This window comes from Dipteris shenzhenensis, chromosome 1 (genome assembly GCF_047967505.1).
Source record: "Dipteris shenzhenensis isolate YYH24624 ecotype China chromosome 1, Dip_SZ_1.0, whole genome shotgun sequence".
Taxonomy (NCBI): Eukaryota; Viridiplantae; Streptophyta; class Polypodiopsida; order Gleicheniales; family Dipteridaceae; genus Dipteris; species Dipteris shenzhenensis.
The window spans coordinates 9,963,934-9,991,691 of NC_141596.1; the positions used below are offsets into that span (position 1 = coordinate 9,963,934).

The 27,758-nt window shown below is 43.8% G+C and overlaps 1 protein-coding gene and 1 pseudogene across 5 annotated transcripts in view; both read right to left on the reverse strand.

Moving 5' to 3' along the window:
• Positions 1-455: 455 nt before the first annotated feature.
• Positions 456-27,758, reverse strand: part of LOC147905350 (protein TIC 22, chloroplastic-like) — a 113,022-nt gene continuing 85,719 nt past the window's right edge. For all 5 annotated transcript variants that reach the window (XM_087379683.1, XM_087379692.1, XM_087379667.1 and 2 more), the window contains 4 exons: positions 25,993-26,052; positions 1,434-1,517; positions 842-877; positions 456-750 (listed from right to left, as the gene is read on the reverse strand). In XM_087379683.1, coding sequence (XP_087235809.1) covers positions 634-750; positions 842-877; positions 1,434-1,517; positions 25,993-26,052 — 297 coding nt within the window. In that variant the 3' untranslated portion in view covers positions 456-633. The remainder of the gene's footprint in view (positions 751-841; positions 878-1,433; positions 1,518-25,992; positions 26,053-27,758) is intronic.
• LOC147905351 (uncharacterized) lies at positions 14,633-17,909 on the reverse strand (annotated as a pseudogene).

The window sequence follows — 27,758 nt, forward strand, 5'->3', positions numbered from 1 at the left end:
TCGTCCCAAGTTCGAAGTCTTTCGACAGGCTTTATACTTGGTTCCCTTTGTTACATAATCTGACATCCCTTGTACATTCATAGGTGGCTATATCCTTTTGGATGAACATGTGCCACCATGACTAGAAAATACCAGGTATTCTGAGATGTTTCCAGAGTACTTCAGCCCATCCCATGGAGGGGGGTTTGTAGGCCATCCTCTGGTGGTTCTAGTGATGCCCTATAGGCCATGGTATGTGCCTTGTAGGCATAAATAAAGACACTTATAGTGTTAGTGTCTTTTAGGCCACATAGGACACTCAGTCCTATGTGACACCTAGGACACTTAGTCCTAGGTCTAGGTACTTGTACCTTGTACTCCTTTGTTTTTGGTTTAATCTAAGTTTGACGTGACGGATGTTCTTCTGCGACCCTTTGCTACCTGCACACTCTCTCTCATTCGACCCTTCACTCCTTTGCAATGTCACTTGGATAGGGAGGCATCATACTACATCTAAAAATGGCAGATTCTAACTTGATAATTAACAATGAATTGTCAACCTAAGAATCTATATGCCTTACCTTACAATGACTCTTTACTGTGTCAAACGTGCCATAAGCACTTGAAAGTTTAGTCTTAATACACAGCATATGGTCAACCGGTATAGCTTTCATTTGCTCCCTGAGACCAAGATTGTTCCAACTGACCAAGAGCTACCATGCCTGGTGGAACAAAAACAATGTCTCCCCAACCGAGTTCATCAACATGATCCTGATCACAATACCATGGTATTAGAGGAGAAACCTCCAATTCATTTCCTTCAATGTTTTGATAAAGACACAGAAAATCCAATAATTCTCACCTCCATTTGTTTCAGAACTATTTCAAGGCTCCCAACCTGCATAGAAACGAAATAATGTCAAAAAGCCTTATGTGCATCATCCGAAACTGAAGTTGAATCCTCAACTACAAGGACCAAGGTCAACTGCAGCTCAAGTGGTAAGGATACATGACATAAGAAGATCTCTTGTTCAAATTTTGCTTTGTGAACCTAACACGGGATGGTACTGACCCCTACGCATGACATAGTCGACCATGGCTACAACCATGGATGGTAAAACATCTCTTGGGCAAGGATCATCCCCTCACATGCAAATTCTGAGGAAAGGAAGAATGATCCTCAAGAAAGTTTTAGGTGCCATTTTGTTACAGGAGGGTAGGAGAAAGAAATGCACCATGAGGTTGTGAGCTGAAATTGGCCAGTGATTAAAGAGAATAGAACCCTCACCCAGACCAAAAGGGTCATAAAAACCAGCTTTGCTAGCCCGCAGGGGCTGGGGGGGTGAAGAGGATCAAGAAATCATGTATAGAATTTATTGCGTTAAAAAGCTTCAAGAATCACAAGAAATGTTCATATTGACAGCAGAAAGTATAAAACAAAAACGGAAAACCACCTGTATGTCAGTGTTTACTTGGAGTGATGGATTGACTTTTTGCTGCTGTTTGGATGCTCTTTGAAGAGCCTGATCCATATCCTCCTGCAAGTTCAAAATAAATGATTACACAGATGGTATGAAGAATTGAAACTCTTTTTTTATACAGGGATCATTTTCCAAATAAACGGTTCTTAACTTCCTAATCCTTTACTATCATTTTGGGCCTTGGCACAAGAGGAGGTTATTTTCACTCCAACGGTTCTTGCATCACGCTTCTTTGCCTATTCCCGGTGACAGAGCTAACCTCTTCCATCCCCCTTCATCCTGCTTGTGTTATTCAAAATAACTTCAGGTTTTCACAGCAATTAAGAACTCTAGCTGGGTACGTCAAACCTCTATGCTCTAATTTCCTTTCTAAACTTTCAAGTAAAACTTATTAGAATAATATCAAAATAATCTCTTCCATTCCCCTTCACCCTGCTTGTGTTATTAAAAATAACTTCAGGTTTTCACAGCAATTAAGAACTCTAACTGGGTATGTCGAACCTCGATGCTCTAATTTCCCTTCTAAACTTTCAAGTAAAACTTATTAGAATAATATCAAAATCAATCTGTTGCTCTAATCCCAGTTGAAACTAGCAATTCTTGTAACAAATGCAAACCTTACCCTTAGTTTTACAAAGCAAAAACGTTTATTTAGTCTCTTGTGCACGTGTGTATTCAACACTTATAGCATAAAACCTTGCTTAAGAACCCCAGGTTTAGCATGAAAATTTACACAAATAGATAAATGCTTATGAAAACAGGGTATTTAGACTTTTATTGGAATCATCTGGAATTTGCTATAAATTAAAGTATTTTGGGATTGCACAGCCATCCTCATATACCAGGGAGATACCCCTTTTAAGGATACTCATCAGTTCAAAAAACTGCATAAGATCTTACATAATTTCCTTTGAGAATGAAATTTTGTCCCGCGAAATGGTCCAACTACATTGCAAATGAAGAAATTGGTAGGTTGTGAACATCACACTTTGTCATTGCTGAGATGTGCATGCACTTTGGCTACTGTTAGCATATATAGTCACCATGAAATGTCTCAAGATGATAAAACGTGTGCGTTTCCAAATTTTGCCTCTTCGCCCTCCTTTTCTAGAATTTGAAACCGCACTGCAAAGGAGGAAAATATAGGCATGGAAGTTTGCTATTTCACAACTCCCCAATCTTTAATTTACAACAAGAATGGAATCCCCAATTCACCACAAGAATGGCAGCATATCATGAGATGACCCCTTCATAAACTTGGGAGAAGATATAGGCAAGTACTCAAAAGACCGTGCAATCATCCTAGCTGGAGATTTCAATGCACAAACAGGATCAAGGCAGGCTATCATAACTGTAGAAGGGAAAGGCCCATTATGCATGGAATAGGTAGAGGAGGACAGTGAAAAAGAGCTGGAAGAATGCGCAGGAGAAACCACCCTTATGGGAAAACAGCTACTCACCCTATGTGGGTGTTTTGGACTTAAATATGCAATGGCACGCATTTTTCAATGACACAGGAGGCTACACGTGCAAAACCCCAGATGGATCAAGTGCAATTGACTACACGATTATAAGCCCCTTCGCAAGGCATATTATAAAGTACCTCAGGATTGATCAAGAAACATTGAAGTTTGACCACAGGGCCATGTCTCCCAGGATCGAAGGAACACGACTAGGTGCAGATAAACAGAAATACACAGCACCCCCATGGTTGAGGATGGACTACAAAAGGGATCAATTATACGAGCAGAAAATAGAAAAAGCAATATCTCAGGTTGGCATGAAGAGGGAGTCAAGTGGATGGAGAGATGGGGGCTACATGCTGTAGATATCCCAGACGCAGAAAATGATACAGAAATTATGGCAAGACAAAAATGGAATGCTAACCCGATGGAGAAGTACAACATGCAAGAATATGATATCTCAATCTAGAGGTAGAAAAGGGTAGATGGTCCAAACCACGCGTTCCCAAGAGGCAAGAATCTGTAAAATCTGACCAAAAGGAGAGAGAGAAAATGAAGAGCATGCACTCTCTCACTGCAGGGCATACATGCATATCAGGGAAAATTACAAGGTAAGGTATAACAGAAATGGCCTCAGCCTAACAGTCATTATGATCCCAACTGCCAAGCAACTAGGTGCATGCCTTAAGGAAACTCTGAGACACCACAATAAAACATGGAAATAGCTGATAAGTTGGCGAAGCACATACTAATCCCTTGGGGTTACCAGAAAATGTATCAGGCAGATGTAAAAGAGTCACTATCCTTATGACATTGGCTTCTAGTCCCATAGACCTTGTAGAGTCTCAAGCGGACTTAAATAGAATCACATCATATCAAATCATCTCTCTCTCTCTCTCTCTCTCTCTCTCTCTCTCTCTCTCTCTCTCTCTCTCAGATACTATGCATTGGAGGGCTGCCCAAGGATTGCATTGGCCTTTTCAATGAAGAAGAGGATTACATAGCAGACGAGAGGATTGCATGTCTCGAGAAGGAAATACCACAAGTAGATGCGATCATAATGATATTAGCTGTCTCTCCCATACAGGAATGCAAGTACAAGTGTTTTTCAAGGAGAGAGCCAGGAGAATTAAGATTCTTCGACAAACAAACAAGTTGAAGGGCACAAGGATTTGGATCTCTGAGGAACTACTCTATTCACCTCCTACATACCTCGGCTTCACAACCAAAGAGCTCAGGATCACGAGGGACTGTGGACTGAGCACTTTGCACAAGGGATGGAGGTCCTCGCCCCAGTCCTAGCGCAATTGTTCAACCAAGCTATATGTCACGGATTTCCCCCCGCTTGGAGCACTACCACTATTGTCCCGATACACATGTCAAGAGTGATGAAAAAGAGAGAGCAAGTGAGACAGAGTGCTGAACGTAAGTTGCAATAGATAAGATTAACAACATACAAAGCAGGGAAAGGTTTTGTCTAAGTGACAAAACCTTATCCTTCACTAACCGTAGTTAGTGAACTAATTGGGGTTAGGGGGAAAAACCTCTAAGGAGGGAAAAGTGCCCCTAACCTACTTATTACATTACATTGGTCACTGCCTAGAATATAATAATAATTCTAACACCCCCCTACAGTGCCAATGTCATGTACAAGGAAATGATCAATCACCAAAAGGAGATAAGTTCAGGGCACTGCGAAATGCCTCAAACTTCTCACGTGGAAGTGCTTTGGTGAAGATGTTTGCAACATTGTCATGTGTTGACACATAGATCATACTTATCTCTCCTGCATGCAACTTCTCTCTAACATAGTGATAGTGAACCTCAATGTGCTTCATGCGAGCATGAAACACATGATTCTTTGCCACTGCTATAGCACTCTGACTATCAGTGAGAATCAGAGAAGGACCCTCCAATGAAAGACGAAGATTAGCAAACAAACGACGCAGCCAAACACATTCAACTGTCGCTGTGAAAGCTGCCCTGTACTCAGCTTCACATGAGGAGGTAGCCACTATAGATTGTTTCTTGCTCAACCAAGAAATGCAAGCATGTCCTAGAAAGAAACAATTCCCACTAGTGGACTGCCTAGTATCATAGTCTCCAGCCCAATCTGAGTCACTGTAAGCATGCATCTGCAAGTCACCCCCCCTGGGAAATATCAAGCCAAAAGACTTTGTACCTTGCAAGTAACGGAAGATGCGTTTTATAGCCTGCCAATATACCTGCTCACTTGAGAAACTGAAAACTGAATATTAGGTCATGTATTGCAGAGATAAATGAGGCATCTAATAGCCTGGCTATAGAGTGTGGCATCAACTGATTCACCTGCATCATGCATTGTAAGCTTCAGCCCCGGCTCCATGGGAGTGGACATAGGCTTGCAATCATGCATGTTGAATCTGTCCAAGAGCTTTTGAACATACTTGGACTGAGACATAACAATGCCACGTTTCTCTTGAATAAATTGGATCCCCAAATAGAAATGTAACAAGCCCAAGTCTGACATCAAATGTAGCTTTCAATTGGACTTTGAAATCTGCAATTACTTCCTCATTCGATCCGGTGAGCATCATGTCATCTACATAAAGAATGATGACCAAAATATCCCCCCCATCCTTCTTGATGTAGAGGGTGCTCTTAGTTGGACTATTGTGCAGCCCCTTGCTGGTTAGAAAGGCATCAATTTTTGCATACCATGCACGTGGGGCTTGTTTCAGCCCATACAAAGCTTTATTCAGCTTGCATACCTGATGTGCATTTCCTGAAATTTCAAAGCCCGGAGGTTGCTCGGCATAAACCTCTTCCAACAAGTCTCATAAAGGAAAGCTACTTTAATGTCCAGCTGATTAACATTCCATTCAAAATTTGCAGCCATTGCTATAACTAACCAGATGGTGGTCATCCTGGATGTAGGAGCAAAAGTCTCCTCATAATCTATGCCCTTTTTCTGAGCATATCCTTTTGCAACCAGCCTTGCCTTGTACTGATCAATGGACCCATCTGGCTTTCTTTTGACTTTGAAAACCCAACGTGTACCTATGGCATTCTTGCCTGGTGGCAAATCCACAACATTCCAAGTCTGATTTTTATGAATACACTGCAATTCATCGTGCATGACATTCATCCAATGCACATTATCCTTTGCTTCTTCAAATGTCTCAGGCTCCTCCTCATCAAGAAGAGTACCTGCATAAGCTGATTTAACAGAAAGAGCCCCGCCTGTGTGCCTTACTGCACTACGAGTTCTGCCAGGCAATGGAGCCTCAAGCTTACTCTCCCTGAGAGTCTGAAACAACAAATTCATACTGTTTTGGCTACGTGTATCTCTTGAATTTCTTGCCTGGCAACTTCATCCACACCCTGAGGTGGCCCTAAATCAGCCAGAGGTTGAATTTGGACATGTGGATCTGGAGGAAGTTGCTGTAAATTCTGAGTTTCAGGAGGGGAACCAAATGCTATAGGAAGCATCCCCTCAAACACATCATGTGAAGAAGCTAGAATCTGAAATTCAGCATGTGTATGTGCGGAATTTTCAGAGAATATAACATCTCTACTAACAAAAATCTTGCGTGTAGCAGGATTGTAGAGACGATAGCCTTTGCTTTGTGAACTATATCCCACAAAAATGCATTTGAGTGCTTTATTTGACAACTTGTGTCTAAACTCCACAGACACGTGGACATATGCAACACAACCAAAAACTCTGAAATGGTCCACTGAAGGCTTTCTCCCATGCCATGCCTCATAGGGAGTGATTGTCTTCAAAGCCTTTGTAGGAGCCCAATTCAAAATATAGTTGGCACACATGAGGCCTTCTAGCCAAAACCTGTGAGGCAACTTCTTACTTGTGAGCATGCATCTATCCATCTCCATGGCAGTGCGATTCCTCCGCTCAACTTTGTCATTCTGTTGAGGTGTAAGCCTCACTGTAAGCTGATGCATGATGCCTTTCTCCTTCAAAAATGTCTCAAATTTATGAGACATATACTCCCCCCCTCGATCTGTTTGAAGTGTCTGCACCTTGTGTCCTGTCTCATTCTCAACCATAGCCACAAAGTGTTTGAAATGCATAAACACTTCTGATTTTACCTTGAGACCATAGACCCAAGTATAGTTGGTAAAGTCATCTATGAATGTAACAAAATAGAGATAACTCCCAACAACAGGTGTCCTCATGGGACCGCTGACATCACTGTGAATAAGCTGTAATTTCCGTGTAGCTTTCACTGCACCATCCTTCTTGAAAGGAAGTCTATGCATTTTGCCAAGAATGCAGCCTTCACATGCATGAGGAGGAGGCGACTCCAAAGGAGGCAATGCATCAACCATATCATGCCTCTGAAGTGTCATTAAGCTGCCATAGCTCATGTGCCCATACTTGGCATGCCATAACTCCGCATTATGCATCGTAGTAGTGGGAGTGCTAACTGATAATGCAAGATCGGATCTTTTTTCATATAGATCAAGCTGAAAAAGACCCCGATACAAAGTGTCAGACAACATCAAAGCATAGTCATTCTCTTTGTCTCTGACTGCACACTTGTCATCATAAAAAACAACCTGAAATCCTCCTCTATTGAGTGAGGACACTAAAAGCAAATTCTTCTTTATCCCTGGCACATAGAGAACATCTGAAATTCTGAAATCAGTGCCATCAGTGGATGTGAGAATAATGTCTCCCACTCCACACACTGAATAAGAAGATTTATTCGCATGAGTTACCTTCTTTTTTGTGGGTGGAGGATGCAGAGATACAAACAGACTCTTCTTGAAAGTGATGTGCTTTGAAGCACCGCTGTCAAAATACCAAGTATGAAGTGTCTCATCGACACTAAGAGAGCATGCATCCTTTGAAGGATCATAACTGCAAGTCAAGAAAGCATATGGGTCATCATCATTAGTGGCTGTAACATCTAAACTACCCGTTGAAAAATCTGAAGTGCAAGACAGAAAGGCATAGTGCTCTTCAACAAAGTTGGCCGCAACATCTCCCCCATCATAAGAATGTGGAATTGATGCATCTGACACAGCCATACCGGAATCCCTTTTCTTCTCTTTGGCTATGCACTTCTTGGATTCTCCAATATAATGACCTGGCTTCTTGCAATAAATCACCCTTTGCCTTATAAGAAGGCTGTCCAGAATCAGCTTTATGCTGATGTGTGGGCTGATTGGCATGTGGCTTTTGCTGCCCTTTACCCTTGGGTTTGAACTTGGAGAGCATAGCATGCTCGCCAGCCCAGGTTGCCATATTTCTGTGAGTCTATTCCTCCTGCAACATAAGTCTTACCAACTCGTGAAAAGAGAGAGGATTGCTGCCCCCCCTCAATGCCAAATTCAGCGAGGTGTGGAAATTGAGATAGGACTCAGGAAGAGAGTTCCGAGTGGTGGTAATCATCTCTGAATCCAGAATGACTTCATCAATATTCAGCAATTGTTCCCTCAAGTCCTGAAGCTTTGTGAGGTGAGAATTCATGGAATCTCCCTCCTCCATATGCGTATGGGAAAGTTCTCGCTTCAGAAAGAAACCCTGGCATCATTTCTTGCTGCAAACATACTCTTTAGTATCTCCCAAGCTGCCATAGACTCTAGAGTCCCATCTTTTTTGCTCTGCTGTGGGAGCTCCTGGAGCGGCTGCTCCAACTACTTGTGCTACATTTGCACCTCTACCCCTACCTCCAGCTGTAGGAGTGACAGGTGTGGTCACTGTATCTAGTCTTGCTTCATCTCCACTGACATAATCCCAAAGATGTCTACCAACCAAGATATTGCGAACCATGAAACTCCACAAGGAGTAGTTGGTGCCATCCAACTTATCCTCCTCTGTGAGAACCCCGAACACCTCATTGGGGTTGTTCTGAGCCATTTTCACCAGATAATCTCAAAAAAAAACAGTAAACTGACTAACTGAAATCCCTTCCTGAGATATAAAATGCACAAGTAAAATCTGCAAAGAAAAATCTGCCCACAGTGACAAATACTATCACAGCCTGTCAAAGGCTCAGAATGCACTTCGATTATCTTGCAAATACTCTCCAATGTCACTAATAAGTCCAAAACTGCCTGCAAAACTCCGAAAATGCTTTTACACTGCCAAATTGCATCCGAATTGCAAAAGCCCCAATTTCTTAACGGAAATTGCCTGCAAAAGAGGGCAAATTGCCTGAAAGTCCCGAAAATGCAAGAAATTGCAGTGCAAAACTAAAAGCCCCAAATTTTGAGCTGAAATTGAGCCAAATTTCCCAAATAGTAATTCTCTTGCAAAAGTCCCAATTTCTTGGCCAATCTTTGCAATTTGCTTGCAATGTGTGCCAAAAAATGCACACCTTGCAAATGATTCAGAAGTCCCAATTTCTCGGCAAATAGAGATATTTGCAAAAAACCAATGCCCTTTGCAATGCCCACACAACACAAAAACACCCACACGTGGGATGTACGGCAAACAAGAAGAGCTGGTACGGCACACGTACTTTCGGCAACTGCTCGTTGAAGCTGATGCAATACCGCGCAGATCTGTACGGACTAAATGTGCAGGTTGTACGGACAGCGCATGTACGGCTAGCGTAGGTACGACGATTGTACGGATGGTGGTTGTGGATACAGACGGAGGCGGCGCTGCTCTGTAGTGCAGGTACGGACTGGCAATGTACGGACGACGACGTGAATGCAGGGCCGTACGGGACCAGCAAGAGCTGTACAGATGGAAGAAGTACAACACTCCAAGCTTTCGCTGCAAGTACATACGGCCGCACGACTGATAGGTGCAGGGTGTACGGCACCTCGAGGCTAGAGCTGGAGCTGGAGCTTTGTGAGCTTGGGAGCTCAAGTCGAAGATGTGGGAGCTAGTCCACAAGGCAGGAGCTCAAGATCTAAGAGCACTCTCACACACGGACAATGGAAGGAGCCCGGGGAGAGAAGCAGATGCTCTGATACCAAATGATGAAAAAGAGAGAGCAAGTGAAACAGAGTGTTGAACGTAAGTTGCAATAGATAAGATTAACAACATACAAAGCAGGGAAAGGTTTTGTCTAAGTGACAAAACCTTATCCTTCACTAACCGTAGTTAGTGAACTAACTGGGTTTAGGGGAAAAAATCTCTAAGGAGGGAAAAGTGCCCCTAACCTACTTATTACATTACATTGGTCACTGCCTAGAATATAATAATAATTCTAACAAAGAGACCCCATGGATACTGGGAATTACCGCAAACTCATGATTGGCCACACACTGGCTAAGATATATGGATCAGTAGACCACATCTTCACCCTAGGGGCCATTATCAAGGAGGCGAGGTCTAGGAAGCCAAAATTCTACACTTATTTCGTCAACTTTCAAAAGGCCTTTGACACTATCCCACGGGCTCGCATGATCAGGAGGCTTTAGGAGATGCAAATCCCGGATGTCAGGATATGGGGGTGATGTGAGACAGTCAAAGGTAGAGTATGTGCCCTAGGAGGTCTATCAAATTGGGTTGAGTATGATTGGAGTGAAGCAGGGATGCCCCCTCTCGCTGACACTCTTTGGACTTTATATCGATGAGATCACTACCTTCATTGATAGTCATGAGGTGAGGGATCACTACTCGCTGACCTGATGGTACAAATACTGCTATACAGTCATGACATAGTCCTCATAGCCTTTGACACTATCCCACGGGCTCGCATGATCAGGAGGCTTTAGGAGATGCAAATCCCGGATGTCAGGATATGGGGGTGATGTGAGACAGTCAAAGGTAGAGTATGTGCCCTAGGAGGTCTATCAAATTGGGTTGAGTATGATTGGAGTGAAGCAGGGATGCCCCCTCTCGCCGACACTCTTTGGACTTTATATCGATGAGATCACTACCTTCATTGATAGTCATGAGGTGAGGGATCACTACTCGCTGACCTGATGGTACAAATACTGCTATACAGTCATGACATAGTCCTCATATCCTCCTCCGCAGTGGGTATCCAGAAGCACCTAGAGGCCCTAGAGGTGTTTTGCAGTCAGAGAAACCTACAGTCAACCTTGGCAAAACCAAGGTTATGATTTTTAACCCTTTGTGGGCCGTGCTTCATCGACACAGTTTCACCTACCGAGGTGAGCCTGTGGAGATTGTGCAGTCCTACACATACCTCGGAGCAATTTTCTCAAGTTAAATCTTCAGGATGGTCCACGCGGCTAGAGCACAGCCATGGAGCTCTAGCTCGACAAGAGCAACAATGCTTTCATGCACATTTTCAGGACCCCCACACGAAGCGATGGCTCTTTGATACACTCGTGAGACCCACAACCATGTATGCATCACCCTTTTGGGGGGGTGACCTTTTCGGCGACAAATTGTAAGAGTTTTGAGACTACGGCTCTGGATGATCCAAAGTAAGCCCTTAGTTCCCCATCAGATTATACAAGCAGAGTTCACCATGACACCTCTCTAGATTGATGCTATCTTTCAGATAGAGACATATATTCACTAGGTTTGGACTCTACCTAGATGGAGATTGCCGAGATTGGCACTAGAGTCATCACGATGACTTGTAGACAGTGGGGTCCATGCATTTTATGTGTTTCCAAATGGTTTGATAGCCAGGATGTCCAGATGGATTGACTCCCACCCTTCCAGTACAGTTTGGATGCCCCATCCTCCCTAATTCCATAAGATGAGGCCAACCGTATCATACGGTTAGATCTGTTACAGCTCTACATAGCACAGAGAGGCCTCCCGAAGACGTTAATACATCTTTCTCTCTCTTTCTTTTCTCTCTCACGACCCACAGGGGTACAGTGGCGCTTGTCCATCGTAGGGCCATTACTAGGACATCACAGCGGCCACACATGTCACCAGCCGCCAACATCCCATCGTAGATTTTATACTAGCACAGCAGCCTCACACGACAACACACCCCTCTCAGGCTTGACACCTCGCTTCAGAGAGAGTTTTTCTCACTATGCATTAGTGCGGTTATGTTCATGATTATGGGTTTTCCACTGTTTTTTTGTACTCATCATTGGTGTTAATGCCCGCTTAGTGGTTCCACTCGTCAGATCATTGTATCAAGTTTCTTTTAGTCTCATAGACCCTTTGGCCTTTGGAAGACTTTTAATAAATTGTATGGCCCATGGGGAGCCAGTGGAGATAGTGCAGTCTTACACTTACCTAGGGGCAGTATTCACGGGGCCAGGCTTCACAATGACCCATGCCGCCAGAGCGTGACTCATATGAGGGAAGGGGGCCCTGGCCCGATTAGAGAGACAGTGCTTGCACGCGCATTTCCAAGATCCACCGACGAAGGGCTAGCTTTTTAACACTCTCATGAGACCGGCTGCCATGTATGCAGCACCTTTTTGAAAGACTGGCCTTTCAGCTACTGAGACTGGAAGGGATTTGAGAGGCTATAGGTGATCATGGGACCCACGATGATTAGGAGTAAGCCTTTAGTTCCCCATCAGATCATACAGGCAGACTTCACCATGACACCACTCCAGGTGGATGCCCTCTTCCAGACTATGATGTTTCTCCACAAAGTTTGGGCCCTACCTCAGTGGAGATTACCGAGATTGGCACTGGAGTCATCTTGACGCCTGGCAGAGAGAGGCTTTGATACAACATGGTATGCGTGAGTGTCCACACAGTTTGATAGCCACAGCATCCAAATGGATAGGCTCCCCCCCTTTCAATACAGCATGGATGCACCACCAGAGCTCCTTCCACATGATGAGATTAACCGTATCATACGGTTAGACCTTCTCCAGCTTCACACATCTCGGGCTTGGCAGGAGTTCCCTACCAAGACCCAGTTCTATCATGACCACTTTCTGAGGATATCGGAGCATGGTCTCATCATCAGGCCCCAGTACCTCGAGCATAGGACAGTCTCACATGCCTTGCGGATTGCTATTGGACAAATACAAGTCTTGTCCCTTCAGCTGCGGATTGAGGCTGGGAGAGCGGCCGGCATATCTAGAGAGCAACGGGTCTGTAGACTATGCACGATGGAGGAGATCGAGACAGAGGAGCATTTTCTATGTGTTTGTCCGGCCTACTATGAGATCTGAGGGTACCACTGTCTCTTTTAGGAGGGGCTCGGCTTCGAACCACTCACACGGCTGATACATTTCCCCGACCAGGTCTGCATTGGGCTCTACCTGATTCAGATGCGGAGACACAAAGATTCCCTTGTAAGGCAAGGTAGAGATCAGCTACTACAGTCAATGCCTTAGGACACCGAGCTAGACCGAGCACAGACACGCATCATTGATTTTTACGCATCCGAGCCCAACACTAGATGAGATCGAGGGGGAGGAGCTCCAGGAGATGAGAGCACCATGGATCAGCAGTGAGACCCGTGATCACCACGATATGGCTGGACGAGAGTTGTGGAGACCCACACGACACGTGGGGCGACTAGAGCACGCACAATTGAGGTTCGACCTATCTCAGCCCTCCTCAAAGGAGACCACCAAAGACAAGGCATTACTCTGAATGTAGCGCATCGAATACAAAGATGCAAGAGAGCACACCCCCGGCCACCGCAGGAGACAACCCGACAGACACACATACGTGAGCTCTTTGCATCACATGAGAGGGCCGTTAGGGAGTCGGGCTTTATAGAGCCTCCACATGTACTTGGAGCTCTCGTTCTGAGCAGTTGATTGCCCTCTTTTTCCTACTATGTTTTGTACCAGTTGTACTAGGTTGTTTGCATTCTTATCATTTAGCACTCAGCAAGGGCCTTAGTGAGCCCTTTGCTTCAGCCCACAGTGGCTTGTATGGGTTACATATATCTTGTATCTTGTTTCATAGACCCGCGAGGCCTCCTGAAGATGTTAATACACCTCTCTCTCTCTCTCTACCCCACGAGTTTCCTTCTACCCACCCTTGGGCTGTCTTGCTCCCCCCGCTAGGCTTTATAGTTCATACTTTTCCTGCCCACACGTTTTCTTTTGCCCACCATTGGACTGTACTGCAACCCTTGCTAGGTTGCCCCCCCCCACATATGCCAAATCTGTCTTGCTAGCCCAAGGGACCCTCTCTATCCCGCTCTCTTTGCCAAATTCGATTGCTCATCCTCTCTCCCGTTCAAGCACATGGCCACAAGGAGCTCTCCTTGAGAAGTCCTCTGTGACCAATTCGAAACAGCCCACGGGGTGCAAACCGAGAGCCAACCAACCCGTATGTGCATAGACATGCTCTTCTGGATAAGCTCCTAGCTGAATTTGTCTGCCCAGCTCTCCCCGTACTCACGCGACGTGTTCTGCAGGAGATCTCTGCTGCAATTTTCTGCTCAGCCTTCCATCCCCTCGCGCGACGTGCACTTTCCGTGAGATCCAGGGCCTTTGTTTCCAAATTCATTCCCATGCAATTCTGCCACGTGGCAGAATTTGTCCTTGCCCTCTTATTTTTCCCAGGGTCCTACCCACATGCAAGCCCAAAACTCACGCCCTCGTGACATATATCTCTCTTGAAACATGGTAAGCAATCTCGATTGCATCTGGATGTTATAAGGGTATGCAATAACTGAAATACATGTGACTATATCATTGTAGAAGCATGTATTACAAACTGACATAGCATATATGATTGTTCACAGCCTAGGATAGCAATCCATATACACTGCAAAAACTATTTCATGATGACTAGTACAATGATCATAGAAGTCCCAAGGCAGATATACTATCAGCAAGTAGTACCTCGGGTGAACATACTTTGTCACCAAGCAACCTCTAGATATCTGAGCCTATCTGTATAAAAGCAACAGAGGTACTACCCCTCTCTTGAGCATCAGGCAATGCTCCAGACCTACACTCTGCTGAACCTGAAGGAGCCACAACCGAAGTTGGTTCAGCTTAAATGCTTCCAGGTTGAGCTGTAACAAGTGAGGTATATCTACCATATCATCCTCTTCCAGTCACTTTGCATGCAATGATGAATAGTTCCTAAATTTCACCAAGTAGCGACGAGAGACTCTACCTCTGATTTTCCTTATGTGCCAAAATCTGCTTTGGAACTAGGATCTCATCCATCTCCTCAACCGTTGGTTGCATCTCAAAAGACATATCCTCTGGCACATCGCCCTTGAAAGGCTTAAGAAGACTCACATGGAAAGCATTGTGAATCCTCCAATGCTCTGGTAGCTTCAACATGTAAGCTACATCGCTTATCTTTTATGAAACTTGAAAAAGCCATAGTATCTCATACTAAGCTTGGGAAAACAGTCTTTGCCCCTCTTCTATTTCAGCCTTGCCTTTTCAAAATGCAAAAGAAACCCAATCACCTTCTTACTAGTTCACGACGGTGACATCAGCTGCCTTCTTTTGCTTTGCCTGAGTCTTTTGGAGAGCTTGCTTCACCTTCTGATAAGTATGCAAGATAGGCGGGACTTTCCTCCCTCCTTCCACTATTTCAAATGGAGCTTTCTCGATGGAAGTATGCACAGTATTGTTGTAAGCCACTAAGGGCAAATACTGCTCCCACTGTGTATATACTCAAACACACAACATTTCAGCAAATCAAGTATAGTGAAATTAGCCTCTTCGGACTGCCCATCTGTTTGAGGATGAAAAGAAGATGAAAACTTCAATGTAGTGCCCATGAAAGAGACCTCTCCAAAGAGACTCGTCATGCGTGGATCTCTGTCACTCACGATAGACTGAGGCATCCCAAGATGTTCTGCATGCCATGTGATCCATTGTAATTTTCTTCCTCTCACCAGAATGAAACGTGCTTGCTTGCTAAACTGGTATATATTAGTCCAAAGGCCATCATTCCCCATAGGTATCCAAGGAAGGTCAAATATAATGTCCATGGCAATGCTCTCCCACGGTCTATCTGGGATTGGCAATGGCTGCAACAACCCAGGTGTTTTTTGCCGGTCAAACTTGACCTTCTGGCAGAAGATACATGTTCTCACAAAGGCATTCACATCCCATCTCAAATCTGGCCACTAGAAAAAGTGCTCCATTGCCTTCACCGGGGTATCAATGCCTCTATGCCCTGCATACGGTGGAGCATGACTTTCTATCATAACCTTTGACCTCAACTGCTTTGTGACACTAAGGCAACCATGCATCATCAGAATGCCATCCTTGAGAGTATAATAGTCATGCCGTGGATTATTAGGCAAATGGTCATAAATCCTTGAGAAATCATCATCCCAAGCATACGGGTCCTTCATTGCATCCAACTAACTGTGGTAAGCAATGGTTACTGCAGAAACCTGATGTTTCCTTGACAATGCATCTGCCATTACGTTTTTTAACCCTCCACATGCACTTTTTAACCCTCCAAGTGCACTATCTGAAACTGAAATACTGATAAGAAATTGGCCCAACCCATATGGTTTTCAGATAACTTCATCGGAGTAAGGAAATATCTCTCAAATACTGATGATCTGTTTGCACTGTGAAATCAGCCCCAAGTAAATAGTGCTTCCATGTAGCAAGGGCATGAATTACAGCCAGCAATTCCTTCTCATGAATGCCCAGATGTCTTTCATCATCTTGCAAAATCCTATTTTCATAGGCCACTATCTGTCCATCCTGCATAATGACCGCTCCAAGGCCATTCTTTCCACATGCATCTGCTTGGACGGGAAAAGATTTTCAGAGATCTGGTCGGATCAATACTGGATCCGAAGTAAGCTTTTCCTTTAGCATCTCAAATGCTGCAATCTGATTTTCGGCCCTTATGAAAGATGCTCCCTCCTTTTGCATTGCATAGCGTATGAACTGCCTATAGTACGAGCATAAGCCCAAAAAGCTTCGTACTTCATGCAAATGTTTCAACTATGGCCAATGGCGAATTGCTTCAATCTTAACAGGGTCCATGCACAGTCTATCCTTAGAGACAATGTGTCCCAAAAATTGAATCTCAGGCATAAAGAATTCACTCTTCTTTGCATTTATGATCAACATGTGCTTGCTGAGTTCTGCAAATACTATTGCCAGATGCTTCTTGTGCTTTGCCTCTCCATATCCCAATCATCATCAGTAAAAAAAATATTTGCTGAATTTCTCTTTGCTGTAACCTCTTCACCAGAGACAATCACAGGCTTACCTCCTTAAGAAAGATGGTGATGCCCCGCCAATGGAACCATAAAACCAGCCTCAAGGCCAGCAAGAGGGCGGTAATTAACAACTAACCAGCCAGTGCTTTCACACTATAATATTCAGCACATAACTCAAACACAAATTGGGAGCTAAAGTGGTCCTACTTGGTACAAGCACACATAATGGCCCCAAACCCTTGGCTCCCCTTTCGGTATTTCTTTATTCTTAGGCAGACCCTGAAAACAAAGATTACACATGGCCTGCAATAGCTTTTGCATTTAGAACATTCCACCTCCCATTGGCCAAAAAGGCCCATGCAAACCCATGCAAAGCCTCTGTGTTCATTGTTCTTACCAAGCATATACTATGCTGGTCACTGCTTTGTCCAATCCCTGGCAGATGGCATTTATCTCTACCCAACCATAGGCACACAGCCCGAAAACTGTTACTAGCAGCCCCACTTAACCACACAATCTTCCATAGATGCCACTAGTGCCCACAAGGAAATCCATCTTCTCAAGCAGAGAAATTAAGCATAATTACACAGCCAGCATCAAAGGAAGTGCCCGTGTGCATCCCTTGCTGAGCCAAGCAAGCTTTGAAATGCTCAGCCAGCTTTGAACAAAAGAAGTCGCCCGAAATCGACCCGAGGTGAGCACACAGCCCGAGGTGACGATCAACTTGCAGCAGCCAGCCTCCCAGCATCAGCACATGACGTAAGGCTACGGCCTTCACAATCTACAGGCAACGTCCCACAGCCAGCTTTCACATCTTGATTCTCTTTCCCGCACGTGCGACATGTTGTGGGCAGCGCTCTCTTTGCCGAATTCGTTTGCTCAGCCTTCCTCCCGCTCAAGCACGACCTGGCCACAAGGAGCTCTCCCCTCCATGACCAATTCGCAACATCTCGAAGCAGCACGCGAGCTGCCAAACTGAGAGCCAACCAACCCATAAGTGCATAGGTGTGCTCTTCTGGAGAAGCTCCTAGCCGAATCTGTCTCCCCGTATTCACGCAACGTGCTCACCAAGAGATCTCTGCTGCACTTTTCTGCTTAGCCTTCCATCCCTTCGCCGACGTGCACTTTTCCATGAGTTTGTTTCCAAATTCATTCCCATGCACATTGAATTCTTGGTGTTTTGGAGATTCTACCACGTGGCAAAATTTTCCCTTGCCACTCTTTTGACCACTCACTCCAAGGCCAAACACTTCAAGGCACATTAATTCCTAGGGGGGGCCTTTGCACACCTAACAATCCAGGGCCTTGCCCTCTTATTTTTCCTGGGGTCCTGCCCACATACAAGCCCAAAAACTCAACCCCCAAGGCACATTAATTCCTAGGGGGGCCTTTGCACACCTAACAATCCAAGGCCTTGCCCACTTATTTTTCCCAGGGTGCTACTCACATACAAGCCCAAAACTCGCACCCTTGCGATATATTGATCCCACTTGCCCCCTCGATTCCCCTAGGGGTTGCTCCCAGATGCCCCTGTAATGTGACCTCAATCTGGTTTGGGGGGGGCTCTCTAGTCACATTGAGGGGGGATGTGATCCCACATCCCCCCTCAATGTGACTAGAGAGCCCCCCCAAAACCAGATTGAGGTGCTACTCACATGCAAGCCCAAAACTCGCACCCTTGCGATATATTGATCCCACTTGCCCCCTTGATTCCCCTAGGGGTTGCTCCCAGATGCCCCCGTAATGTGACCTCAATCTAGTTTTGGGGGGGCTCTCTAGTCACATTGAGGGGGGTTGTGGGACTAGAGAGCCCCCCCAAAACCAGATTGAGGTCACATTACAGGGGCATCTGGGAGCAACCCCTAGGGGAATCGAGGGGGCAAGTGGAATCAATATATTGCAAGGGTGCGAGTTTTGGGCTTGCATGTGAGTAGCACCCACATCCCCCCTCAATGTGACTAGAGAGCCCCTCCCCAAACCAAAGATCCTCGCCTTCCTTCGCCATCCCTTGATGCTTAGCTTGAGCCTCCCAAGCCACCCTACATAATTTTTATTCATTATGCTCCTTTCTAACCTTTGTATCTCATGCTAGTCCTTCCGTCGTGAAGTTAGCTTAGAATCTGTATAAAATATTTGTTATTAATTACAATATATTTATGATAAACAAGAAAGACTAGGATATTTTAAGAGCATTATAATCTTTCAAGTTCATAAAGCATCTTTAGTTGTCATAAGTTGTACAAGGAACACTTTGCGAACAAGAAACTAAATTGATTATGAAGAACTTCCTTCGAGAGCAAAGGTAATCGTAAGTTGTGCAAAAAAAAATTTCCAAAATAGAAAATAGCTTTATTATGAGAAAAACTTCCTTCAAGAGCAAACGTTAAGAGTTGTCACACCATTGGTTTAGAGAAACTCAGCCAAAAAAAAAAAACTTTTAGGGGTGAGCCCCCTAAGGTATATCTTTTATCCCCACTCGTAGACAAGTAAATGCTATGGGCAATTTCCCACATGTGAGGAAGGAGATTAAACGTCCATGCAAAATATATACTCATCAATGATGGGAAAAAAATTTTGCAAGCTTTTTTTCGTAAGCTTTTCTAGGAAATCTGTGAGCTTTTTACACTAACCCAACACACACACACACACACACGCATGCACTCCTTTTAGGTGTGGACAAAAAACTCCCAACTCCAAAGAGACCAAGAATCCTACATTAAAGTACGGAATCTTTTCATAAACTTTTCAGGCTTCGTGGAGAGTGTGCAAACTCTTTTCACACATTCGCACCTAGGTCTTTAGCCATATCTATGGATTACATGAAGACATTAAATTTATCTATATAGATCCTAGATACCTATATCTGTATATATCTCCATATGCACCATGGTCGAGATATCAAGAATCACATATCAGATTAAAAGTATATATTTATAGTCTAAGTCCCTTGAAAAAAAAAATCCACACTTGATACACATAATTTGGCGCAAACTCTAGCTGGGCCCTGCAGATGCACTTTTTCCTAGACGGGGTTTTGAAAAATCGTCCAAAGGTATCCGTGTTTATAATCGTTTCTAGGGTTTTTGGGCCTTTTGAGCTCATTACAGGTGTTAAAAGTGCCAAATTATGCATATATAAAAAGTTTGCATTGAAAAAAAAAAAGAAATTAGAGCTCCCAAAGGTTTTATCTAATGATTACTAGATATTTATAATAATTCCTCATTGAAACATTGAGCGCTTCATTAGAGGCATCAAGTTCACTAAATACATCATTACATTAAGAGAGCTCATCCATAGCCTTCATTACCATATATGTTGATGATCTTATCATGCTCGTATTGGATTAAAGGTGTACCAATACTTATTAAAGGCAAAAATTTAATCTAATGAGAATTTTGTTGCTAATCTATATCTTAATCCTTGTTTCTAAAAGCATTGTACACTACTTAGGAGTGTTAGTAATGGTCATGGCACATTGAGATTTATATATTTTTTAAAAACATCAACATTTATCAACATTTCATTAAATATACCAATAAAATGTCTTTTGGATTTGTATGTGTAGGAGGGGGGAGGGGGATGTCAAAAAAGATCACAAATTTTATTGACTTCCCGAAAAAGCTCGCGACAAAAAGCTCACTAATCACGCCCTATTTTGATGATGACCTCTTTCTAGAGCTAGTCCACTAGGCCCACTTCTTCCATGGATCCAACAAACAATTCCAAAGAAATAAGGGAGCAAGCGTGCCAATCAAGAGCCAAGCATCTACATGAAGATAAGAGAATCTTCTATGAAAACTTAGGTGCCCATGCATGTGGTCTCCGAGTTGTTGTTTCTATGTGCGTGCGCATATGTGTGCATGCGCGTGTGTGCGCAGCGCGCATGGGTACACGAGTTTGCATGCACAAGCAAGCACATCAAGAACCAAGAACCTTCAATCAAGCCAAGAGAAGTTTGAACATCTCATGTGCAAAACCATGTGTCCATGCACTTGGTCTCCTTCTATAGAAAGTTGGTGGGTGTGGGTGTGGGTGTGAGTGTGTGTGTGTATGGATAGGGTTGATGCTATTGGGCATTCAGAGGCTAGATGCCCAAACTTATGGCAGGCAAAGCAAGCGCCTGCAAATACACCCCATTTCAAGTCAAAAAACTTTTTCCCCAATTGCACACCTTCAACTTCCACTGCAATGGAAGGAGGGGTGGGTATGTCAGTGTCCCAGAGGATGCAGAATCTGTTACGATTTCCCATGGGGCGTGGAGGGCAAATGACCTGTCCCAAAGAAGCAGCCAGACCAGGCAATTCTTCATGCATATAGTCCGGGAAGTTAACAACCTCCACCCATACAGGACAATGATGGCGTATAAGACTTTGATAATCCTTATTTGGGGACCAAGGCATGGCATGTACCATCTGCTTCCCATAAAAGAGGGGAGAAAGCTCAAGGAGCTTTTGCTTGCACAAAGCATCAGATAAATGCACCTCATAAAAGCCTCTGGAGGCAAAATATACACCCTCTACAAAGCATCCTCCAAGAATAGACTTGATCCATTGCGCAACATCACTGGCAGCTGGAATTCTTCCTGGAAAGAAAATAATGACCGCAGTTTGAGATAGCTTCCTGAGAGGATTCACAAGGGAGGGCAATTTCAATTTGTAAGTGACCTCAGGAACTGGTTTGCCCCATTCTTGTCGTGACTGCTGAAAGTCATCCTTGAGTGTATCAAACACATATTGAGCTTCCAAAGTGAGCTCATCATCCTGAGATGCAGGCAGAGAAGGACGACGCTTTGCATCTGCAGGTCTATCTTTTCTAGCATATGTACAGACATCAGAACCTGAAGCCATGGTTGAGGGATGGCAAAGCAAACAAGAAATGGAGAAAAGACAAAGCACCAGGAGAAGGTGCAGAAAAGTACGGGGAGGCTGTACGGAAGGCCTATGCAGGTAGGCTGTACAAAAAACTGTACGGAGAACACTGAACGGAGAAACCCCACGAAGAGCAATGTACGGAAAGAAAATGTACGGAAAAGTTGTACGGGATTCTGTACGGAGGATCGTACAACTGCGATAAGAAAGGCTGACAAAGATGTACAAGATTGTACGAAAGGAGGCGGGGAGGTACAGAAAAGCTGGAAACCCTGACGATGTCACGTCATACGGAAAGGCGGATGGAGAAGGTAGCAACGTAACGGAGGGACGACGAGGCTTACGGTCCTGCACAGCAGGAGCGTCCGTACGGCGATCGTACGGACGTATGGACGGGAGGAGAAAACCTAAGGGGGTCGGGTGCCTGCACTCTCCGTCGCTCACTCACCGTCGACCTGCCTCTCACACACACACCACACACACACACCTCAGACAAGGGAAAAGAATGAGAATTTGCAAGTCAAGCCAGCCACCCGAAATGGAGCAAAGAATGCTAAACCGGTTAATCAGGTGCAATCACTTGTTGGAAAAGGGAAAGAAAAAGAAAAGGAGAAGATGAAGGAATCTGTGGGGACAGATCGGGATGGTTTTCAACAGCCAAAGAAGGTGATTGTATTGAAGCCACGCCCCTTTCAATCTCGGCAATGGGATGCTTCTTCTCCCTTACCAGGACAGGCTTCTACTTCAGCTCCTGTCCTTCAAAATTGGGTGGGGGTTTTGAAGAAGGGTATCCCCATATGTGATTCTGAAGAAGGGGAAAATGCCATATCTTTCATGGATCATGAAAGCCTGCAACCCATGCAGGCAGAGGCATTGCCTCTTTGAAGATCTTGTTTCATACTTATACTTTATTGTATGTATCTCTTTCATGCTTCAAACACTCAAATGTTTTACATACAATGTACAGAGCCTCTGCAATGTCTCAAAGTGGAGGCTTTTCTGGAATTATGTACATAAAATGCAGCCAGATATTGTTTGTTTGCAAGAGCATAATCAACACTCTAAGGCTGGTCATCATGATCACTTTGGTGGCTATGATATATATTATGCCGGTACCACAACCTACTCAGGGGTATGCATAATGGCCAGACATGAGCTGGACCCTCAGCTAGCATTCAATGACAGCAATGGCCGATGGATAGTCATACAATGTAATGTCAATGGAGACATTATTGAGCTTGCATCAGTCTATGCCTCCCAGACTTCTGCCATGAGGGCCACTCTATGGGAATCTTTAAGCAAATATCCATGGAGATCTAATGCATTTATCTGTGGAGATTTTAACAATTCTCCTCTGCTGAGAGATAATACCACTTCACGATCTCATATGCTTTCATCGGAAAGACAGAAATGGGATAGCATGCTTCTCTCCGTGCAGGCTGAAGATTTATGGCTTCTTCTACAAGGGTCAGTGCCCGGATATACTTTCCATCATAATGCATTTACCACATACTGGGCAAGGCTTGACAGATGGTATCTGTTCTTTCCACAACAATATGCAGATTTCAGCCTTCATCTCCTCATTGATTTCTCATTGGGATTGTCAGATCATGCCCCATTATGGTTAAATCTGCAATTTGGTATGCCACTGGATGATTTGCCGACTCTCTCCAGCAGATTACTGCATGTTAATCAGGCTTATTTTCGACATCAATATTTCCAGCAAATGATCAGAGTTGCAATTCATCCCTTGCTTTTGCATGCTCAGGAGGACATGAATTATGCATGGGACAGCTTTGTCTCTCGTATACAGAATGTTATTAGGGACTATGGAAAATGGCACATGGCTACATGGAGGAATGAGGTCAAATGGGCAAAAAGGACAGTACAACAGCTGACTGAATTTTCACCTCCATTTTGGAGACTTTCCCTCTTGTAAAGTTTTGATATTATAAATATATAGCACTGGATTTACTAAAAAAAAAAGTGTGTGTGTATGGATATGTGTGCGTGTGTGAAAGCATAAATGCATGCCATAGCTTAACTTATAACCATGTATGCAGAAAGCTAAAGATGAGCTACAAAATGCTTCAATTTGTAAAGGTTATAATAACAAGAGGAATGGGATGCCAATCGCACAACTCTTTTCGAAAAGACTCAGATGAACAAGATAGAGCACAATGTCTATCACACCATTTAGCCACTTGAAGGAAAAGAACGGATATCCAGACCACATACCGCCATTTTCTGGAAGCATCATTCCCATCTTTGGGCGTTATGACCACAATAGGATAGTCCAGGAATCTAGCCTCTGAAGAGGGCAATGCTACAAGCGAAGTTGTGATTGGTAGAAGACCTTGGAAGGAGGTTGGACAAGATTATCCCACCTTATAGAGAGGATTGATTGAAATCAAAAGCACAGCAAATGAGTCTCGCAAGCAGAAGAAGCCTTGAATGCTCACATGGCCATTGGCAGAACTCTGTTCGATCATAGATTATACAAGGAGGCTCATTAGAGCACCAAAGGTCTACAAGCTAAAACCCACAGATGTTTGACCTCACTTCCAGCTTGGTAACATTCTCTACACATTGGGAAGAATCTCAGAGGCAAGAGAAGACCCCTAAGAATAAAGCAAGCAAGCGAACACCTAGTGTGGTCGCAATGCTTATGGGTCTTGAAGCTATGCCATATCTGGAGCCTCGTGGAGAAAGGTGGAATGGAATATCAGTTGAGCTAAGATCTGTTGTTGCAGGAAGGGCACTAGGCAAAGGGCGCTAGGCAATGGGAGACTGAGGCCGATAAGTAAAATCCAGAACTTCATCATTCAATGGGAATCGATCGGACAAGAGAGAGATCCAATGGAGAAATATCTAAGTTAAACAAACTATGCCCACTTCGACCAAAGAAATGAATGAAAATCCGCCACATAAATATTAGGATGGAGATTGATGAAGAGGCGAAAGATGGTAGAAAGGAAATTCATTTGCAAGATTCCTTTGCTTGGGTTGTCCCATCAAGGGTCCTTTGGCATGAAAGAGCACAGTCTGCTTATTTGAAGCTGCAGCAAAGATGCTTGAACCGAGTATGCAACCAAGCGTTGGTGCTTGGAATTCAAGAATCCAATCCTATGTCCAAAAGCCACTGTTGGGAGATGATGATGAAGAGGTGAAATGCGGTAAAAAGGAAAGTCTATTCATAAGAAATTGAAATAGAAGTAATTGGCTTCCATGCTTAGCATGTCCACTTAAGATGGGAAAGCATTTCATTGCTATAGCGGGTCAGTGATAAAAATGACCAATAATTCTAAAGAGTACACAATTACCAACTATCGCACTGCATTTATGAGAAACGTAGTGGGGACATAAGAAATTGAAATAGAAGTAATTCGCTTCCATGCTCAGCATGTCCACTTTAGATGGGAAAGCATTTCATTGCTATAGCTTGCGGCTCGCTATAGCGGGTCAGTGCTAAAAATGACCAATAATTCTAAAGAGTACACAAATACCAACTATCCCACTACATTTATGAGAAACATATTAGGGACATAAGAAAGTAATTTGGCTTCCATGCTTAGCATGTCCACTTTAGATGGGAAAGCATTTCATTGCTATAGCCTGTGGCTCGCTATAGCGGGTCAGTGCTAAAAATGACCAATAATTCTAAAGAGTACACAATTACCAACTATCCCACTGCATTTATGAGAAACATATTGGGGACCATGATTATGAGGTCTTTCCCTTCCCCTTGGTTTCTCCATCTCTTGACATGGTGTTTATACTCTTCACTCCCGTCCTCTTCCTATTTTCCTTTGTGCATACTCCCCTACGTCCTCCCCCTCCCTTTTGCCTTGTTGACTTGTTCATAATCATGCTCACTTTCTCCCCCATGTCCTCTCTGACGTCTCTCTTCACCGTGCCACTCATTTCACTTAACGCAAAATTGCCACGCTTTCTCTGTTTTTACAAGGCACGTGTGTGGACGTGCCTCTAAGAGTTTATAATCATATAAAAATAGATTTCCATCTCTTAATGATTTTCATAGCATCTTTCAAAGTGGCAATTTTTAGATTACAAAGTGTGTGTCTCATTAAGTACTTGTAAAAATCTCCTCGAAACAAAAATAGGAGAAAATAGTAGAAGCACAATCATTATATTTACATCGGATCTACGACACAAGACATAAACCAATTAAGATAAGGCTATCTCAAACCTTGCAGAAAAAGATTGGAGAGAAACGCACGTCCTTGCTCCTCACAATCAAGTTGTTTGACTGCCAATAATATTCAAATAACTTGATCAGTATGAAACATTGAAGAAATGTCTTATATAAAACCACACTTTCCCTTATCTTTTTTATTATCGGTTGAGTTATTGGTTGAAAGCCATGACACGATCAAATAGAATACCTCTCTCTCTCTCTCTCTCTCTCTCTCTCTCTCTCTCTTGTGCGACAAAAACACATGAGTGAACCCTCTGATTCCTCAAAGGAGATTGCTATGTAATGCTCTTGCTAGGTTCCATAGGTCATGTCTCACTGGCCTCCCGTGGACGTTAACACATCATCATCATCTCTCTCCATTGTCGAGCGTACACACGCATCAAGGAAAAATACAGCAACAATGCCACCAACCTAAAAACCTTTTGGGAATGCTAGCCAAGTAGCTAGGCGCCTACATAAAGGAAGTCCTAGGCCACGGCAACAAAGTCCTAGACAAGCCGCAACAATTAACTAGATACGTGCTCGTAGCATAGCATAGCAAGCAATCTATAAAGTTTTCTTAGATTCTTAAATGCAATGAACCACTATCATCTTGATAGTGATCACTGGTCCCATAGAACTTGAAGGGTCCCTAGAGGACTATAATACAACCAACGGAGGCGACAATGGCACTTGTCTGACGCAAGGCCATAGCTAGGAGACCAGACATGCTGGCCATCGTCTGTGCCCCATCACAAGCTTCATGCTATCGCAGCCTCGCACATCGCCGGGTTCCCACTTAGGCTTGCCTCCTCTACTAGCTTCGAGATAATCATCACACAGATGCCTCATCACAACCTCTCCATAAGATCAGAGAGAGATTTCTTATGTATTGGTATCTCTATCATTATGGATATGTTGTATACGTCTTCGGTGTTGATGCCCACTCAAAAGGTCCACCTTTCTCAGCTCATTGTATTAGGTTCTTTCAATCTCATAGACCCTTCGGTCTTTCAAACACTTTTAATAAGATTCTTTCTCTATCTCTCATGCACACACACACTTTTTTTATATAGTGAAATCTTATATTTCTCTGTGGGAAACCTCAAAACGAGGTGAACACCCACCAATAAGTACAAAGATAAAATTTACAAGCAAGCCTCAGAGAGAAAAACTCATGAGGCGACCAAGATAAAATTTACATATCAGTTTCATGCACACACACACACTTTTTTTTTTTTTGGGTGAAAACTTTGATTGATTATATTACAAGAATAGTCACCTCAGAAAAGAGGTGCTAGAAAATACATCAACTGAAGATCTCAGTATAAGCCAAATATACATCCTGATCTATTTGGCGAGTCTGCAAGCAATCGAAGAAAGATTGCTGCAGAGAACGCTTAAAGAAAGCAAACAAAGAAAAATTGGGATCACTAAAGACTTTACAATTGCGGTCTATCCATAAAGTCCAAAGTGCCCAATATCGAGTCCAAACAAAGAAAAAATGAAACTCCAGTCGCTGTGGTGGATGAAAGCCAAAGAGCCAGAAAATTTTCCCGAAGAGAAGAGTCGGGAATCTCGCTCGTAGCTGTTGTCGAAGAGAATCCAGAAACTGCCGAGAAGCCAGAATAAATGAGGCACGGTCTCCTGAGAAGTCAAACACCGATGACATAAAGCAGGAGCAATGTGCCTACAGGCCAGCAACTGTCCAGATGGAAAAATTTCCATAAGCACTCACCATTAAAAAACTTGTTGCCAAAGTGGAACCTTGTATGCCC